The following is a 20,523-nucleotide window of genomic DNA, read 5'->3' as shown; positions in this document are numbered from 1 at the left end:
GTGGCTGAGGTTCCCAACAGGATATTTATATTTTGGAAGTGTTAGGCATGGGATTTTCAAGGAAGGTGATAGGAAGCTGCTCTGTAATTTTGCTGGTTTTGGAGCACTGATACCCTTTTGGCTCTTGTGAGCCTTCACTCTCAGTGGTGTTGGGTACGAAATAAATATTCCAGTGTAACTGAAAATCCATTAGCTGCCACTTTGGAATACTGTTTGGGTTGGGAGTGGGCAGGGAGTGTGTTTTCTATCACAGTGTTTCCAAAGACAGCAAACAAAATTCCCCAGGAAAACAAAATTTTCGAGCTTAATAGTCAAATATTTCCTTCACAGGAACCAGTTTACTTTCCTGAGGTGCATTTGGGGAATGTATGGCAAAGCTTTTCTGCTCACCAGTTCCTGGAGGAAAGAAGGAGCCTGAGTGTCAGGGAGCTTTGCAGAAATCCACATGGGAATGGCTGCCTGTCATTCTTTTCAGCTGCCTTGCTGTGCGGGAAGGAGACACAGAAGGGGATGGGGAGGTAAATGCAGAAGGTTTCCCTGGAAAAAAATTGAACCCCCTGTTTTGGCATTCCACAGGTTCAAAGGACCATTGCAAAACAGATTCAGATGGTGAAGCAGATTGGAAAAGGTCGCTATGGAGAAGTCTGGATGGGAAAGTGGCGTGGGGAAAAGGTAGCTGTGAAAGTGTTTTTTACCACGGAGGAGGCCAGCTGGTTCAGAGAAACAGAAATCTACCAGACTGTCCTGATGAGGCATGAAAATATTCTTGGTGAGTGAAATTATAGAGAACTGTGTGATAGCGTTCAGGTTTCTGAAGCCCAATAATTTTGTATTTTCTGTTGTCTGAAACCCTTTCCTGTGTGCTTTGTTACCTGCTGTGATCTTTAATTACCCACTGAGCACTTTTCAAAAGAAAGATGTTGCAAGGATTACTGAAACATAAATAAAAGTTAAAAATAATAGGACTTAAGGACTGTTATTCCAAAGACATGTCTTTTTTCTGCCACTTGAATTTTCATGGCTGAGCTTTCTGAAAAATAAATTATAGGCTAGAGGTGAGGCATAGTTGCATGTAAGATGAAAGAAATTAAATATGTTATTAAAATAAAACCATAGGAGTGGCTGACAGTGCAGAGTTCTGAGGAGTCAAAAAAAACCCTGAAAAGTGTTCATTTGAAACTCTCTTTCTTTCAGGCTTCATTGCTGCAGACATTAAAGGTACAGGATCTTGGACCCAGCTGTATCTCATCACTGACTACCATGAGAATGGCTCACTTTATGACTATCTCAAGTCTACTACGTTGGACACCAAAGCCATGCTAAAACTTGCTTACTCCTCTGTTAGTGGCTTGTGCCACCTGCACACTGAGATCTTCAGTACTCAGGGCAAACCTGCTATTGCTCACAGGGACCTAAAAAGTAAGAACATCCTGGTGAAAAAGAATGGCACCTGCTGCATAGCAGATTTGGGCCTGGCTGTTAAATTTATCAGGTGAGTAGAAGTGAGGAGAGGATGAAAATGCTGGCAAATCAGATGCAAATGCTGGTTTAGCTGTTGATCCAGAGCCAGTATACACATGTGGGTAAGCACCTGCAGTGGGTGTGCATCCCTTTCACCTCTAGGTGAGGTGGGTTTACCTGTGCAGGTGAGAATGTCCCATAAACACTAAATATAGGCGTATAAATAGCTGCTATTCTAGTTACTAATCATGGGTTGCATTTGCATAAAGGTCCAGTATTCATCATTTCACCTTTGTGTCAGTAAACTTGTCAGCAAAGCTTTCAGCTTTTCTGATCCCAAAATAATTCACTCACAACTTACACAGAATAATACTACTCATTTGCACAAGTTACTAATTGGGATTTATTGAAAAGCACTCCATTTGGGCTGCCCTTTTTTTTTTTTTTATTTCCTACAAATCAAATTGACGAAGTACAGATTTTATTTCTGAAATGGCTTTTAAATTTGATCTTTAAAAAATGGTTTTGTGTTTAAACAACTTAAAGCAGACAAGTAGGACTTCTGGGCCTAAGAAAGAAGTGAAAGAAGTCATTGCAGTCTGACATTTCCATTGAAAAAGGAGCTTGAGCTTTTTGGTAGTGGTTCTCATGGTACAGACATGTTATGAAGCCTCTGGTTTTTTCTGTGCACAGAAATGTGGCCATGGACTGAAGGTTTCAGTTTCAGAAACTGTGTGCTCCCTGAAGTATAAAAAAAAATTAAGAATTCTGTACGGGTCTTGAACTGAAATTATTCAAAGTGTAAAGAAAGGGGATTTTAATGAGTTCTTCTCACCATTCACTTAACTACCAGGTTCCTTGGTTTTTTCTTTTTGAGCCTGACCTTCCTGTAGGAGATAAGAAAAGAATATTTTTACTTTGAAGAAGTAGGGGCATAGAAAACAGCTTGGAAATACAGTATGTGCTGTAGAAGTCTCAGGGAAGAAATTCACCCTTTGCAGGTAGACCTTGCCTGACAAGTGCAGTGCTCAGGTGTGAACCAAGAAGAACTGGGAACTACCCAGTGTTGCTGTTAAAAATGGAATATCTGTTTGTCACAGCCCAAGTGGAACTCACATTATGTACCCAAGCTTATTTTCACACTGACTCCTTCCTTAGAAAGCATTTCTCAGGAATGTTCAATGACCAGGAACCTGGAAAAGTAGTTGAAATGGTTGCACTCTGCTGAAGCTAATAAGTTGCCTAAAGTTCTCTGCATTTCTCATTTTATTAGAATTATTGCAAGACAGTGTAGATTTATGTTACATTCTTGAAGGTATACAGAAATGCCACCAGCATTTGTAAGACACAGTGACTGTGGAGGTGACTGGTTGTACCTCAGTCTCAGTTTTGGTTTTTTTGTCTTTTTCATGGTGGTAAATGAAAAACTGATGTAGGTGAAGAAAATAACAGAAATTGTATTATTATTCTGTGAGATTTTATTTGCTCCATCACATTTTAAATATGTGTATTTTGGAGGTGGGGAAAGAGAAACAGAGCTTTTAAAGCAACTTACAGTATACACCATGTATTAAGCCTTTATAAACTGCAAACTGATACAACTGAACCTGAGATAATAAAAAAGAAAACAGATCCAGTCACATCAATAATGGAAATTTGCTAAATACGGGGGTTCTCTTTTGTTCAGTGTCTGAGGTGTGACACGTTTAATTAGATTTTTTTTACACTTAAGTCTCTGTGTTTACACATCCTGATGTGTAAAGCTTGGGAGAGATCAGACGTAACACTTGCACAAAAAAAATTCCTTGCAGATCTGATGCCGTCTAGGTAAGTGATACTGCCCCAGCTATTTACTGTCTTCCATTAATTGCTAAAATTAAAGCATTAGGTGACAAAGTATGTTAAGAAAACGGCATTTAATGAAGATTTGATTGTTATCATCAGCATTAGAGCTCGGGCTAATGCTAATGAAATCTCCCAAATGTTTCAGCATCCCTGTTGAGTGTTATTTCCATTGGGATTCTGCATTTAATGCTTCACATAGCCTCAGGCAGGGCAGCCTTGGGAGGAGGTTTGCTTTCACACTAACAGGGTTTCTTGCAAGAATTGTTCCATTAAGATTATGCATTACTTTTGACCCTGTTTGAGAGTGGATGTGGTGTGAATTTGCTGCTTCCCCCATCTAAATTGCTGAGCCACTTTTTTGCTTGTTTGATGCCTTTTTTTCCCCCTTCCCTTCTTTTTCTTCTAGTGACACAAATGAAGTAGACATCCCTCCAAATACCCGTGTAGGAACAAAACGCTATATGCCTCCTGAGGTCCTGGATGAAAGCTTGAACAGAAATCACTTTCAGTCCTACATCATGGCTGACATGTACAGTTTTGGACTCATCCTTTGGGAGATAGCAAGGAGATGTGTTTCAGGAGGTAAAGAACCGAGGTCACTTTTAATTAATTATTTTTTAATTGCGTCAGTGAGCCCCATTTATAGCTCAAGTCTTCCATTACAGCCTTTTCTCTGGTTAATTGTTTTTACTGTAATAGACAAATGTGGATAAATCATACAGATAACTCTTAATATCAGTTCTCTTGTTGAAACTTCTTTTACAGCATCACTCAGTGCTATTTCAACAGCAGAAATTTAGACTGCATTTTAATGACTCGTTCTAAGGCAGTGGGTGCCTGCACTCAAGAAGGAATATGGAACTCATATGGGGACCTTTTCCAATGGCAACACTATTTTGCTAGACTGAGGGTATTCAGCTATTTTAGCACAAAGGAAATAGTGATTTCTTTGTTTTCTTGGAGTTAAATAGAAAGAGGAGGACAAAAAAAATTGGGGGTATGTTCTGCTGTTATTTAAAATATATAATCTGTTTACAAGACAAGTAAAAAAAAAACAAAAACCAAACAGAGGGTAGTGGCACTTATTAGATCTGGGGTTTAGAGCCATCCATGTATGTATAGGCTATGTGTACCTTCTGCACCTGGAGCTCAATGTAGTGCAGAAATCATGGGTGTTATTGCATCTATTTTGCCACTGAGGAAAGGTAAATGCAGAGAGATCACTTGGCAGCTGTTCTGGGCCAGATTGGTGGCAAGTAAAGGTAGATGATGTTTCTCTCAGGTCTACACTCCCTTTACCAGGCTTTATGGATCTTTAAAGCCTGCAGTATTGTTCTGAATGTTCACTCTGTGCTTACACCAGAGAATCTGAATTTTGCTGATGAACAGCAACATGATGCCTGTGTTTACAAACTGGCAAAGCACATTGCAGTGATGCAGTGTAAAATCTGTAATATTGTTGTCATAGTTGCTGTGCAAAAGGAATGGTCCCATGCCATGTTCTGAGAAGGCACAGAAATGCTCTTTAATATATACCAGGTCCACTGATAATGAGACCTAATTAAAGGTTAATTCTCTGCCAGTGCTCTGATATGGACCCTGTGCTTATAGTTCTTTCTGTGGTAACTTAACTACCTCACTGGGCAAGTTCCTGTGCTTTTGGATTAAGATACCAATCCAGTCTTTATGTGGCAATGGTTGAACTGGAACTTGACTGCGAAACAGATTTCTAGGGCAGGGAAATTCTTTTTAAGACGTGCAGCTAATTGTTGAAGAGTGTGCTCTTCTAAAACAAGAGGGGAAGAAGGTAGTGAAAGGTGTCTTCTGCAAGTAATGAGCAACTAATTGCTTCTTCCAGGAATAGTTGAGGAATATCAGCTCCCATACCATGACCTTGTGCCCAGCGACCCCTCGTACGAGGACATGCGGGAGATTGTGTGCATCAAGAGACTGCGCCCTTCATTTCCGAACAGATGGAGCAGTGATGAGGTACCAACCCCCCTGAAATGCAGCCTGGGTTTTTAATCAGAGCAAGGGAATGAGGGTGACCCAATTCTGTATGATTTTGATCACGGAGGAGCTTTGCCAGTGTTGCCTCCGCCAGTCGCAGTGTAACAAAGCTCAGGAAGGAGTGTTAAGTTCCCAGATGTCCCCACTGAAGGTTTCAGAGCCCCAGAAGCTGTAGTTTACAATATTTGCAAGCAAATTTCTTTCTGTGCTATTTACCAGATCCCACAGTGGCAGCAGGCTGTCCTGAGACCTTCTTTGTCTCTCTGTTTTCCCCTTGCATTCATTTTACTTGCTGCTCCCAGCATTAAATATATAATAATATAATATTGTATTATATTTTATATTTGTTTTATATAAATATATTAATAACAATATATTAAATAAATAATGCATTAACAGCATTAAATTAGAGGCTAGGCAAAAATTTTGGAACAGAAGTTATTTTGTGTAGTGCAGTGGCAGTGTTCTTGGTGTACTGACAGCTGCTTCAGTGTGTACTGATGGGTGGACTGTAGTTCCAACCTCTTTCTTTTTTTAAGCAGGAAATCTATCCTGTCTCTTTGAAATGAAATGAGAATTCAGCTTCTCTGTGATCTCAGGTGTGCAGGCTTGGAAACAGTTTTATCATGGTTTTATGCTAGAATGAGCAGAGGATATTAAATTCCACTGTTGGAGTATTGATGTGCAATAGTACTGAGGAGCACTGCTCACTCACCCTGTTACATCTTACAGAAAACAGTGCTCAGGTCCCTCATTGCATATTGGTAAAGAGAGCTATGGATGTGGCCTTTCAGAGGAAACACAAGATCCAAAAAATGCTTTCCAGAATAAAATTAAGAGGTGAGAGGACTGAGGAAGGATCTGAACTCTTCCTGCTGAGCATCTGTAACAAAGCAAAGCTGTTATTGGAATTGGAGATGAAGAGTTGAGGTACTGCAGACAAACCATCCCAGTGCTTTCAAGAAGAAGGGGTCATTAATCTTGTTAATTGGTACAGTTTAATGCTGCAAAGTTTTCTACAGTTGCAGAATACAGCTGCCATTTAGGATTAGTGGTGTATAGATGAATATTATGAATTATGAATACCTGATGTAGGTGACCCTTCTCTGGTGGGGGGGGAGTTGGACTTGATCTTTTGAGGTCCCTTCCAACCCCCAACTTTCTGTGATTTTATGATTATGTAGGTAGATGGAAAGACTTAGGTGGCATGAGATGTAGGCAATTTGGGAACGTGAGGGGAAAATCAAACAACCTCCATCAGAGGCCAGAGGACTTGTGCAACAAGCCAGTGTAGGAAGATCTAATCAAGACTCACCTGCCTCATCCTCTCTCTAGCCAAATCCCTCTGAGCCTTCACACCAGGAGTAGAAACACTGGAGGAAACCTGGGAAGGGAGGCAAGCAGTGGGTGTTTGGTCTGCTACCACAAGTACTGAGGATTGGGAAAGCTCATTGAAATAAATGTTCTTGATTAATTGGTCAGTGTCACCAGTAATCCCAGTTCAGGCATTCTGGCAATGAGGGGCAACCTTGTTAGTGCATAAAAACTTGTGTATCACCAAAACACATTTCTAAAAATCCACATTAACCTGGAATGTGTTAGGCTGCTCTGGACACTGCTGGTAGTGTTTATGCTTAATGGTTTTCAAGGTCTGCATTGCTTTTGACTCTTGAAAATGAAGAGCAAGTTGGATGAGATGGAAAACTTCCTTTTCCTATTGCAGCAAGCAAATCTTCAGGCAGCATAAATCCATAGGCTGATGGGGTCATCACCCAGCTGCAGTGGCTTATGTGGTTCTTTATGTTTGGAAGAAGGTGATAGACAGAGCAGGGATGTACACTCCTTTTCCAGGAGGGAAAAGGCAACGTTGAGATGCTGTCAACCAAAGAGTTGTTCCTGGGAGCCAGAGGTGATTCTGTCAGTGTTTCAGAAGTGAGCAGAGCATGGAGTGGGACAGGGTAGAGCTGGGCCAGGGGCTTGTATCACAGAATCACTTGGGTTGGAAGGGACCTCTGAGGTCATCAAGTCCAACCCTTAAACCACTACCACTGTGGTTCCCAGCCCATGGCACTGAGTGCCACATCCAGTCTCTGCTTAAAAATCTCCAGGGATGGAGAATCCACCCCCTCCCTGGGCAGCCCATTCCAATGTCTGATCACCCTCTCTGTAAAGAATTTTTTCCTAATATCCAACCTAAACCTCCCCTGGCACAACTTGAGACCTCTTGTGCCCTCTTGTCTTGCTGAGAGTTGCCTGGGAAAAGAGCCCAACCCCCCCCTGGCTCCAACCTCCTTTCAGGGAGTTGTAGAGAGTGATGAGGTCTCCCCTGAGCCTCCTCTTCTCCAGGCTGAACACCCCCAGCTCCCTCAGCCCTTCCTCACAGGACTTGTGCTGGATCCCTTCACAGCCTCCTTGCTTTTCTCTGGACCCGCTCCAGCACCTCAATCTCCTTCCTGAACTGGGGGGCCCAGAACTGGACATAGGACTCGAGGTGTGGCCTCACCAGAGCTGAGTTGTAGGAGGCTGGGCAGGAGCTGTAGGTGCATGCTCACCCTGGGCTGGACCCAGGCTGTTGGCTGAGAAAAGTGAATTCCACAGGGTTCATACAGCAAAGAGCTTGCTGTACAGAGATGCTTGTCCAGCTCAGGCTGCATGGGCTGGACAAGAGGAAATAAGTGATTTTTGTGGAGCATACAACCAAGTCTACGCTACAACTTAGTCATAAATTATAAGAGCAATTGCCAAATTTAGAGACCTCTCCTTAATATAGAGGATAATCTCCTACCAGACAGGATGTTGTCTTTTTTTTTGGCTGCCCTTAGCACAGACCTCCGTTCAGCACTGCCAGCAACTGCAGTCTCCTCATCCACTGACCCAGCTGGGACTTTCTCTCCCGTTCCTCTCCACAGTGCCTACGGCAGATGGGGAAGCTGATGATGGAGTGCTGGGCACACAACCCTGCCTCCAGGCTCACAGCTCTGCGGGTCAAGAAGACACTTGCCAAAATGTCAGAGTCCCAGGACATTAAACTCTGACTCAGCCAGAGGCAGCTCTCCTGGAGGCCCATGAGAAAGGACAAGTCAGAAGTCCTTGAAGAGGTATCAAACATCTTCTCTAACAAGTACCCTGAATGCAATCGTGCTCAAGAGCAGCTGTAAGTTTGTTTGACAGCTTTTCAGGAGACTTTTCTTTGCATAAATCAGCTGTGTTTTGACATACAAGATTGGAAGAGGCTTGTCTACCCTTGTTTACACAGGGAAATAACAGTTTTAGTAACTGGTTTAAGATTATGCATGTTGCTTTCCATGAAAGCCACTTATTATTTTATTATTATTATTGTTGTTATTATTATTATTTTGATTGTTTAAAAAGATACTGCTTTAAAGTTTATGAAAATAAAACTTTTGGTTAGAAGTAAAAAGATGTATATTGTTACATTAAAAAAAAAATATTGGAGGAAACTGCTGAAAATGAAAGCAAAGCAACTTTTTCATTTGGAAAGAGACTGTTGCACTCCAGTGTTTAAAACAAAAGTTGCACAGCTCAGAGAAGCTGTAATGGAAACCATCTTAAAAGCCACTTACCTGCAGAGATACTTTCCATAGACCTGTGGGTGCTGGTGGTTCTCAGTATAGAGAGGGAGCCCAGTTACATCCCAGTTACATCCCAGTTATATCCCCACCATCGTTAGCACCAGGGTTCCTGTGGGTGGCCCATCCCAGTGGGGGTTGGACTTCATTTAAGATAATTGGGAGCCATCTGGATGTGATTTGGTGTGACTTGTTTGAAGAAGTTCTTCATGTTTCCAGGAAGTCTGCTGGGTATGGTACCAGAATGGTAAACAAGTTCCCCTTTTCTTGGCTTTTTTTTTTCCCCTTTTCTTTCCCCCCACTGCAAAATGAAGTATTTTGTGTGTGAGTGGAAATGAAGCACACAGTTGGATCTGTTGGTTAAGTTGAAACTTCTGTGACTTTCATACACAACCATTGGGTAAAAAGAGGTTCCTTGTGAGAAGAAATCACTGATTTACTCTTTTTATTTGTGTAAGCTGATTTATTCTTTCATCTACAAGCTGGTGTTTTCTGACTGCAGTAGGAAGCTGCCAGAGAAGGACCATGGGACTTGGGTGGGTGGTGAGGGCTGGGTACCTGGTTTCTCCAGGGCTCCTCCTGCTGTAGTGAGAAGCACCCCAAACCCAGCAATTTGGCTTAAGCTTAATATTTCAGGTGGCCTTCCAGAAGCCTCCATGCCTCTGAGTGCCACCGTGGGGTAGGGACAGGCTCTGTCACCATGCTGGGGCTGCATAGGGTTGTGGTTCCCAGCAAGAGGAGCTTTTGGGAGAGAAGAGCAATGGAAAAAGGATTTGCCATATTCCCTCATTCCTCCTTCCTAGGGATGCAGCAGTTGCTGTGATGTTTATAATTCAGAAGGGGAAATGAAAGGTGAAATGTTCTCTGTGAAGTATTTTCTTTGGAAAGGTCTCTCTTTGTCATATTGTCACAGCTGAGCTGTGTGGGAGTTACTGGTTCTTAGTTTTTTGCCTACCTGTGTGATTTCACTAGATGGTGTTCAGTTTAATTTTGAAGTAAGTCCTTACAAATTCTCCTTTGATTATGCTAAGCCTATTTCAGAAGTGAAATAATTGCCGTGCTGGATTTAGCCTCAGCATTTCTGTAATGCTCCTTTTTTTGCCTTTTTGGACAAATCTGATTTATTTGTGGTAGGTAGGTATATAATTGGGGTTTAGCTGTACAGCTCCCTGAAGGTATTTCTAGTTGGAAAAAATTACCATTTTATACTTTCAAGCTAACAGAGACAAATATGCAGGTTCAAGAGAGCCAGAAAGGCCTCCGTGATTATAACTGTTAAAAAAGGCTAATCAGAGGATTTTTGTTAATTAGAGTGCTTTTTCTACAGTGCAGCTTCCCTGCCTGTACTCAGTAATACCAAGCAATAAAAAAAAATCAGTCTCTTAGAGTTAATAGTACACCAAACCATAGCCTGAAGAGGCGTGATGCTGTTTTCCTCTGTCTTTAATAAACTCTGCTTGCAAGGCTGAGAGTGGAGTTTACTCCTTGCCTTGGCTTGAATATTTGTGGCCTAAAATTAGGGGGATAGCTCAGCCTTTCTTGTCTCTGTGAATGGAGCCATGGAGTTTCTCCTCTCACTCTCTTCACCTTCCTGTCCTTTCAGAAGAACCAGCACAGCCCTGAGGAGGAACTTGGGTTTCTCAGCTCCGGTGGAGCTGATGGGGAGGCTGGTGCAGTGGTCAGGGCAGGCTTGGTGCATCCCACTTCCAAGCCTGGTCCCTCTGGATAAGCAGTTCCACAGCAGGGTGGCCTCTTCCCTACTGTGTTCAGGTGTGTTTCACATCTCCTTTCCTCAGTTTTCCTGTTGTGTTTCTGGTGGGCAGGAGGCACACGATGCCCCCAGCACCTGCTGTTATTGTGTTTGAGACAAAGAACCAGTTGCTGGTTTTCTGAAGCAAGTCTTACTTTTTTTTGGTCCAAAAGAAAGGGATCTAAGATACTTATTGATAGGTTACATAAAGTATGTATGTTAAATGTTCAAGTTTATGTGGTTTATATATATATATATAAAAATATATATATATTCAGTTGGGAGTCTGGATTAACTCCAGTGTGTGGATTAAGAGTAAACTTATTAGAGATGATAAAGCACTAAATAAAAGGTAATATTTATTTATGAAAATGCATAAATGGCAAGTCACTGCAACGGTGCTGTATAGGAAAATAAATATATATGTATATATATATGTATGAGGAAACACACCTCTGAGAAAGCAAAGGGTCTGCAGTTGTATAAATAGTGCCTGCCCATTTTATTCCAAGATTCCAAAGGCCAGATTTTGCCCTCAAATCTCATACCCACAATAATCCCTAATATTGTAAAGGGATATTCCTAAGGCTAGAAAAGAGCCTAAGGGAAGTGTGGAAGTTGTTTGTTTGAGCACTGTGACATTCAAGCTGTGGCCTGGTTGACTTTCTGCACCAACACTCAAGGTGTAATTCTTGTGGTGTCAGAATGTACAGTGACCACAGGGTCATGGTAATTTTGCCAAGTGTGGCCTTTTCATGGCACTTAAGAGATTTTAGCAGTTTCTCTGTGCATATCAATGAGAGCTTGGAAGTCAAGTTGTGGAGATAATTGTGGCTTTAGTGCCCACAGGGCTGGGAATCCAGTTTTCAAATGTAAATCACTGAGGGGAATTCAGTTTAGTGACTTAATGGCATAAATAAGGTGGACTAGGTAAGTGGAAGAAGAAAGATTAAAAAACACCCAAAAAGGGAGAGAGGTGCCGTCCAACTACTGCTGTCCTTTCCCTAGCACAAAGTTATTTCTGTTAAAGAAATGGTTGACAATGTAAAGTCTAAGAAACAAATTTGTGTTATTTTTGAGAACCAGTGCCTTATTAAACCTGTAAATACTGTAATTAGAAAACCCGGGGAACAAACTATTCTGTTGTATTTGTTCAAAGTGTATATGGTTGTTTTAACATTCCCCCAAATAAAACTGTTTCCATCTCTTCATGGAAGAGATTGCTTTTTTTTCTATTTACTTTTCCCGTGCTTGAAAAGCACCACCGTTGGGTTTCATATAATTGAGTAGATTATTTTATTCATGCCTCACTTTATTTACTTATTTTTTTAATAAGATTTTTCCTCTGAGCAAACAAATAAACAGTAGGATGTTGCATATGTTTCCACTAGCATAAAAAAAGCAACACCCTTTTCACAACTCAGTGAAGAGAAAAATAGTAATTAAAATAGTGTTATCACTAATAGAGCAGTCACTTGCATTTTGTGGCTGATTATGTAAATTTATAGAAATTTTGCATTTCCATAATATTTTTGAGAGGTTGATCCCCCTTCCCTTCTTCCCGTCCTCCCCCAATTTATGAATTATGGCTATTTTTAATAGCACGAGAGGTGTGGGAGGTAATCTTTGCACAGACAAGGTAGATTTTCCATCCCTGTGCTTCAGGAGAAAAAAAAAAAAATTGCATCCTACATGCACCACATCAGCTGAAACGTGGCATTGCACAGTGCTGAGGGACACTGGAGCACATGGATCACTGTATACATAGAGAAATTTGTATGTATTTGTATTTATGGCCTGTGCTCTCTTTTTGTTCTTCAGTGCCATGTTCCAGCATGCATTCCTAGCATGGAAATTAACCTTGCTGGTTATTTTCAGGGAATTCTGGCTTCCTGATGACCACCAGAGACACTGCAGCCCTCCAGCTTTGCTTCAGGCCAGCTGTGCTCAGGAGCAGAGTGCTCTGGTAATTCTCCAGCAGCATTTCCACAGTCCCTTGGCCACGTCTAGGAGGGAAAGCCACATACTTGCTGCCCATCATCCTTGGCATGTCACTGTATCCCATAGTTTTGGGGCTGTTTCTGCTCCCTTGGGGTGCATGGTGCTGGAGCTGCAGCTTCAGCCTGTCACCCAGATAGATATTTCTTCTGCTACTTTGCTTTTTCCCTTATCTTTCTAGGTATGCCTTTTTTGGGGGGCAGTCCTAAGCACTGTTAACATTTTCTTTCCACCTTACTAAGCTTAGCTACCCTTATCTTCTGCAGCTGATACCAGAAATGAAGATGATTTGGGGGGTTTCAGCTTTGACTTAACCTTGATTTGCCCCTTGCAGGGAGAGGCACTGAGCAAGCAGATCATGTAGCTGTGCTGACAGGCCGTGGGCCTTGGAGATGGCAAGGGCTTGAGTGATCCCAGGCAAGCCTGAGGGCTGGCAGGCACCTGCAGCCCCAGGGAATGGGATGGTGCTGGCCCTGGCAGTGCACAGACCCCCTGTGTTGCTTCCATCCACCATGGGATGAGCTGGTGATGAGAGGTGACTGCAAGAGCTGACTCTTTTTCCACCACCACTATGACCCCATACCTCGTGCACCTCTAGAAATTTACTAGTGAGCACAAGAGGTCCAATAAGGCCAGTGAAAAGCATGCAAGAAGGGTGAACTTCAGTGTTTGGGCATTGTATCCACCTAACTAAATCAGACACAAGCAGCTACTGCTGGACAAAATCACCTTTTCTAAGTGGGACTTAGTTTGCCTCTCAGGCACTCACAAGAAGCCCAGTGGGCTGCTCCCATCCTTTCCTTAACAAAAAGGTTGGATGCAGGGAGAGGAACTGGAGAACAGCTGAGGATGTGTGTCACTGTGTGTTGCTTTTCTCCATCACAAAATTCAGGCAGTAGGAAAACTTTCTGGAGCAAATCCTCCCGTAGCTACTGTGGTAAAACCCCACGGGAGGGAAAGGCACAAGGATTTATGAAGTGCAGTGAAACAGCCCCCGTGGGCATGTGGGTGGAATGAATGGTATCTTATGAGGACTGTATCACAAAGCGTTTTTATGTGCAGAAACATTTTTTTAGCAGATTTTTCTTTCAAAAAAAGAACTTAAATAGAAGGTTCTTCTTTCCTTCCAAACTTCCAGGAACTAAACAATCGAACACAAGGTAATGGTCAATTTTTTTTTCCAATTGCTTATAAATATAATTTATTACCTGTTTAAAAATTCTTTCTTACACTTTGTACATGTCAGGCTGACAGAATAAATGCAGGCATTTACAAACAGAGGGAAGGAGAAAAAAAGGGAGGGGGGGGGGTAAGAGGCACACTCAGAACTAGTAAACTACACCTCCACTGTACAGCAATACAAATAATGCAATGGCTAGCACTTCTCTGGCAGTAAGTCAATCTTTAGAAAAGGAATTGCATAGAAGATACAGCAACAGGGAAATCAAAACCAAAATAGTTATCTGAAGAGCACAGAAAACAAATCCCACAAACCCTGGTAGGACTGAGACATGGGAAGAGGAGGGAGCAATGTGATAACACCATCTTGACCCAGGTTGCACAGATGTTTCGTTTTCCCAGACCTTCCTCCTTTGCTTTGGAAAGGTACCAAAGGTACCATCTTCATGTTTTCTTTTGAGCACTTTAACAGACAGTATTTGTATTACCAAAAAGTCCATCACACACAGCGGCCAAACCCAGTAATGCCCAAGCTTCTCTGTCTCAGCTCTGTCACGTACCCTGCTTCAAAGTAGGTTACTGGCTCACATGGCTTGGGGGTTGTTTTGCAAAGTGTCCCACAAGATCTGTAGGACAAGAGTGTTTCATCTTCTCATCCTTTCTAATTGTGTTTACTTTTCAGACTGATTTTGCATTTTATTCATATTGTTTAAGCTCCTACATTTACTGGCAAGCTGGAGCAAAAGCCAGCTGGCAGCAGCTGAAGAAGCTCTTGGGGCTGAAGGAGATTTTTTTGTTTTTTATCTAGGGGGTATTGTCTCACCAGCTGCAAGCTGGCAGCTGGAAACCAGAGTGCCAGTGCTTGAGAAGCCACCTCACCCCTACAGGAGGGCCCGGCCTGATTATATCCTGCTTCTTCCCAGGCATCCAGAAGTTACTTGTGTGCCATGGCATGGGATGCTTTTGGGGAAAAGAGCAGGCCCAGGGTACAGCACATGTAGCAATTAATGTCTTTGTAAGTCATCAAGGAGACTGAACCACTATAAAATACATTTCACCACCATCACAGAAAATAGACCTATTTGGTGATAGAGATTTGCAGGAACTGTGGATTATCATTGCTTTTTTTTTTTTTTTTTTGTACAGGCAGAGCTTATCAAAGGACTTTCAGATAAAGGGATTTTCAGATTTCAGAGGTCAGGTCCCAGGCTTAAAGGACGAGTAAGTAAATACACTAAATGCTCTTATTTCAAGCAAGGAGCTTGACCTACCAAACTTGAGGACTTATTTCTGTGGTTTTAGTTCAAGTCCAAGCCTAGTACCTTGACAGTTTCTATTCCATTGGCTCTCAATATACTGCCTATTGGACCTTGCAGTGATGGATGATGCAGCACTGAATTCTGACCTTCATCTTCCCCAGCAAAAGTTGGTCATAAGAGAACGTCCACAACCAGCATCAGAGCTAAAAGCTTCTAGCAGTAGCTGTCCTTTATTTTATCCCCTTTCTCTCTCTCTCTGTATGTACAGACACACACACACTTTGCATTTCTGTTAAATTCCAACTTTAAAGGATGTCTGAGATGCCTGCTTCACCACTTAAAAATCTGCAGCTCCTTTCCTGAAGTTATTTCACACACAAGATAGGAATAGACTGCATGGTAACCCAAAGTCAGTGCCTCATTGGTGTCCTTCTGGGAGAAAGGACAAAGGTTTGGTTTCCCTTCACAAACCACTCATCTTTGCACTGCCTGCAAACAATTAGGTACTTCATTGCTAGACAAAAGCCAAAGTAATACCTGGTAAGATCTCTGAACACTCAGTAAGATAGTTTACAAGGTGCCCTGGACAAGAGATTTAAAACCAAAATAAAACAACATAAAACAAAAAAAAAAGCTCAACAGTATCATCTTGTTTAAAAATAACCTCAGAGCTGCGGTAACTACTCGGCTAGAGAATACAATGGCTCAAGAACCAGCCCACCCATCCCTTCCCTATGCCCCCACCCCCAAAACAAGAAAAAAAGGAGAACCAAAAGGAAACTATTGTAGGGAGCAATGCAAGACATGAGGACATTGTCCACAATGATGGGCTTACAGCATGTAAATACATTTGGTCTATATGTAAGCAACAGAAATAGCAAGAAACCTAAGAAACCCATGTTTTGTTCTGAGGGCATCCCAGACTCCAACATGTCTCCTAAGTGTCTGCATTTGTGCCAGCAAAATGGAAAAAAAAAAAAAAAAAAAAAAGTCCTGGTCTCCCATGGAAGAAAAACTCGACTGAAGAGACCCTCACTGACTCAAAAATTTTAGGTCAGTAAAACAGCACCCAGTGTTTCGTGAGATATAATGGATTGGCTGTGATAAGAAAATTCAGAAAAGAACCCAACCAAACCGCAGACTTGAGCCTATACACTGACAGCCACCTTTACAAGAACACAACACAAGAACTGAAGAAAAAAAAAAAAACAAGTGGAAAGGACTTCCTCCAGTTGTGTTTCTTACTAAGAAATAAAGGTTTTCCTTGAAGTCAGCAGATATTTTATATATATTTATGTAATATATATATTATTTATAGTGCTAGCAACGAAAAAAAAAAAAGTAGTAAAGTAACTACTTTAAAAAGTAGTAATAACTGGAAGATAACAAGCCTGCAGCCTTTTTTTTTTTTTTTTTTTTTTTTTTTTTTTTTAAGCAGATATGTTTATCTGACATAAAACATTACAATAACTTTTAAGAGCCAGTACTACCTGCCAGACTTCCTTGCCATTTCCAAAAGCCACCCCAGGGGACAGCTTTCTTCCCGAGTGCTGCTGCTGTCTGCAGCAGCAGTGGTGACACGTAGAGCCCCACGAGATGGCACTGTGGCACCGTGTCCGCACACTCCAGAGGGAAGGACCGATGCTTTTTTTTTTTCTACCACCAAAAATAAGATCCCGAGTGGATCTGGCTGCCCTCCCAGCCTCCCTCTGCAGGGTAGCAGGATGGGGATGCTGAGGGGTGCTTGCTGCCAGCCTGTGCTAGAGCCCCCTGGCCACACATTCTGGCACCGCTGTGTTCTCATAGAACAAAACAAAACAAAAAAACCCAAACAAAATACCCCAAACAAACAAAAAAACCAACCAGACAAACAATCTTTGCAAAATTAATGCAGGGAGAGTGTCAGGAGCTGTGGGAACTGCCATAGCAGTGGTGGCAAAGCAGGAGTGTGTGTGATTAGTGACAACTTTCCTGGTCCCTGGCAGACCCTGATTCTCCCTGGAAATGCTGATGGCACCTGGGCTGCAGAAACCATTCTAAGCCATGATTACAGCAGGCAAGGGAAAGTTTCTGAACAGTAGGGATGGAAGAAGAGCAGCTCCACCACTGTGGAGAGACATTGATGCTGCTGTTCTTGCTGGCAATGATGTTCTTGACCTCTACCCACCTCTGTGGATGTTCCTCTTAAACAGAACATGTCTTTTCCTCTCAATAAATCCCCTTTATGGTGATGCTGTAAAAGAAGAATGCCCCTGAAGGCTTTTAAGTTGCTCATCTGTTTTTCTTGAAGGAGGCATCAGTGGGTAGGTGAGAGAGCTGGCAAAAAGGAGCATCATAGCTATACAGATCAACTACAACCCCCTTTCAGGCATGGCCCTGGTGAGCAGGGTGTACACACTGTCCAGCTAGCAGACCCTGAGAACTGGGAGTACCAGTGAGCCTGGGCATCAGCTAGTAAAGTTTGAGCTAGAGAGAAGGGGCAAAAGGACAGTTCAGGTCATGCACACACCTTGGAAGAAGAGTCATGCAGGAAAGCTGATGCTCTGGAAAGGTGGAGAAGCAGAAACTAAATACAACTGTTTACAGCTGAAGATAGCACAGGAGGGAGGAAAAAGTGAGACCTATCTTCTAAGAGCCATTTTAGAGCTCCAAGGTGAGCGAAAAAATTAAGGGAAAGAGCAGAGCTGAAGCCTCCTGAAGCTGTAAGCAAGATTTACATTACCATTGCAATGGGTTGCACCAGATGCAACGGTGAAAAAGGAGATGGTTGGCTTTTGAATTAATGCCCTTGGCATCTCTGCATTAAAAGAAGCTGGCCTTACACAGGCTAAATGCAGACAGCTGTTGAAAGCTAAAATGTATGTCCTTTGGTCTTGGGTTTTGACTGAAATGCAGGTTTGCAAACTGCTGTGTTACTTCCTCTGAGGAAGGGAGTGCTTTGTGATTGCTGCCCAGCAGTCAGTCAGTCAGTCAAACCCCACTGGTGTCAGGGAGCTGAGAAATTAAAAGCAAGAAGTCCCAAGCCTATGGAAATGTCAAATAGGAAAAAGTTCAGCTGAAATTACCCTTTCATTTTGACCAGTGACATTTTCAAAGTTACCTTTAAAGGCGCAATGTGGAAAGCCCTGGGGAAAACCAAAACCACAAAAAACCGTCAAGCCAAGTCCAGTCTCCCAGGGCCTGGCTGGAAACCTGGAGCAGACAGGTTGGGTCAGAAAACTTTTTTTTTTTTTTTTGCACCATAAGTAGATAACAGACAAGCCTGTCAGTAAAACTACTGTGAACCTATTCACTTCCATGTACCAAAGAATCAGTCTGTTCACTGACCAGGAAATACATTTGTAGTGACAACCAAAAATAGAGGAGTTCAGTCTTTTTTGCCAAGTCCCCACTTCACCTGTTTGTGGTGGCCAAGAGTGATGTGGCTGAGAGGGACAAACTGCACTGCCCTGCCCAGGCACAGAGGGGACAGCAAACTGCAGTACAGAGGTTTTTTTGACCACTCCATTGCCCTGTGCTGGGCTATGACAGGGGATTCCCTGGCTGCAGAAAGCCTGGGAATATCTGCAGAGATCAGGTGAGTGCATCTCATCTAGAAATGTCCCAGCAGAGGACTCCCAGTGGCACTGACCACTGCAAACCTTATGGGAGGTGGGGAGTTTCAGTACCTGCAGCTCCATGGGAAGCCAGCTTCAGACCACTTCAAAGCCCACCTTGGATGCACAAATCAGTGTCACCCATGCTCCTGAACCACTGATCCATGTATATTTGGATCGGGAAGCTGCCACTGGTTCACAGCCACTTCGGGACAAGCTTGATCCCAGATTCTGGGATCAACTTGGAGGCAACAACGTGGTGCAAAATTTCCCAGGAAGAGTGTCAGGTTGGGTCAGGGACTTCAACAGAGCATCACCTGCTCTGGGTAATACATACCCTGGGAATGAAGCACAGCAATGATAAAATGAGGTGCAAAACCCATGTGGGCTAGCAGAGGACTTTGGAGAAGGAATACAATGGCTGGAGAAGGGAAGGACAGACAGCATAGAGAGGGACACAGAAGACTTTCAAGAAGGGGACAACAGGTTCCATAAAACAGGAATGATTAATTCTGCTGCTGACAAAATTAGAAATGAAGTATTAATGGTAATAATAATAATCATTATCATCATTATAATTCTAGATACTAATTAGTAAATAATTATCATAGCAACTATTTTTTTTTTTTTTAGCTGCTTTTTTTTTTCCCTAACCACTCTGAATGGCAGAGCCAGCCCCCTCATATTGCAAAGGGGTGAAAGGGTGGTGTTAGATTGTGAACTGAGAGTTAACTCTGATCTAAGTTTGCCACTGTCCTATGGCTCTTCTTCACACAGGCCCAGTAGGACTCAGGGAAGGAAGGGGACATTACGTGTGTTCCTGCTTAGCACCCAGAGTACCTGCTTTCCAGATGCACATCTCTTAAACTCAGATTTTCTTGGTTCTTTTTTGGTTTTTACATGTAGGTCTAGGAAACAGAACAATGACAGGAGGATCACTGTGAGACAATCGATGTGCAGAATTGTAGCCCAAATCTGACTTCACCAAAAACCAATAATCTGAAATAGCCACAACCAACTGTCCATAGCTTCGTCTAGAATGGCTTTAAACAAAAAAATATAAAGAGCCATGGACAGTCTCCTTACCCCTGCCCAGAATTTGATGTAAACAACATCCATAGAAACTGGGATTTTTAAGAAAGTTTATCCATACATCTGGATAGCAATAAAAAGCGTTTCCTAGGAAACTGTAAAATCCTGTACCAAGCAGTGTACAGCCAAGCTGAGAGGAACATTAGGTTGATTTATATTTTCAAGGTAAACTTTGCATGGTTTCTCTTAAATCCTGTGATAATGTATAAGGAGAGCAAGTGTGAAGGTCAGGGCTGGTTTGTTTTTTTTTGTTTGCTTGTTTGTTTGCTTGCTTTCTTCTCTGAAATATCTCTTGTGTAACTCATTGGTCTGGGTTTTCATTTCAGTTCTCATTCTGTAATAACAGGGCATTACCACTCCCTGCATCTGTCCTTCCTGGCCACGCCAAGGCTGTATCAGTAATTTCCTTCTGCTGCCAAAGAAACAAAGGTTTCATGTCTTCCCATTTCTTCCAGAACTGCTGCCAGCATGCTCAGGTTGCCATCAGGGAAATTCTGGGCTTCCCAGAGATCCAGGATCACCCCGGTGGGACTTGATTTTGTAGCAAAATAATTTAGGTACCTGCAACAAGACAAAATGAAACTTGTTATCTGAGTTACATTAAGGCTGCCTTAATTTGTATGATTTCAGCCCATCCCCATTGCAAGGTGCTCATCTCCTGTGCTGACCAGTCAGTAGCTGTTTCTGCTGTCACTTAATTTTCACCTTTTTTGCACACCCTTCCTGGTGCAAAAGGGGTCCAG

The 20,523-nt window shown here is 42.4% G+C and overlaps 2 protein-coding genes across 4 annotated transcripts in view; one reads left to right on the top strand and one right to left on the bottom strand.

Moving 5' to 3' along the window:
• The window catches only part of BMPR1B (bone morphogenetic protein receptor type 1B), a 142,392-nt gene extending 133,627 nt beyond the window's left edge, over positions 1-8,765 (top strand). For both annotated transcript variants that reach the window (XM_071742800.1, XM_071742801.1), the window contains exons 7-11: positions 577-769; positions 1,195-1,492; positions 3,713-3,888; positions 5,165-5,295; positions 8,226-8,765. In XM_071742800.1, the coding sequence (XP_071598901.1) occupies positions 577-769; positions 1,195-1,492; positions 3,713-3,888; positions 5,165-5,295; positions 8,226-8,351 (924 nt within the window). In that variant the 3' untranslated portion in view covers positions 8,352-8,765. The remainder of the gene's footprint in view (positions 1-576; positions 770-1,194; positions 1,493-3,712; positions 3,889-5,164; positions 5,296-8,225) is intronic.
• Positions 8,766-19,561: 10,796 nt separating this feature from the next.
• The window catches only part of UNC5C (unc-5 netrin receptor C), a 244,602-nt gene continuing 243,640 nt past the window's right edge, over positions 19,562-20,523 (bottom strand). For both annotated transcript variants that reach the window (XM_071742799.1, XM_071742798.1), the window contains one exon: positions 19,562-20,341. In XM_071742799.1, the coding sequence (XP_071598900.1) occupies positions 20,176-20,341 (166 nt within the window). In that variant the 3' untranslated portion in view covers positions 19,562-20,175. The remainder of the gene's footprint in view (positions 20,342-20,523) is intronic.

This window comes from Heliangelus exortis, chromosome 4 (genome assembly GCF_036169615.1).
Source record: "Heliangelus exortis chromosome 4, bHelExo1.hap1, whole genome shotgun sequence".
Classification (NCBI taxonomy): Eukaryota; Metazoa; Chordata; class Aves; order Apodiformes; family Trochilidae; genus Heliangelus; species Heliangelus exortis.
Note: the sequence above shows the minus strand (reverse complement) of the source record. Positions and strands in the feature narration are given on the sequence as shown.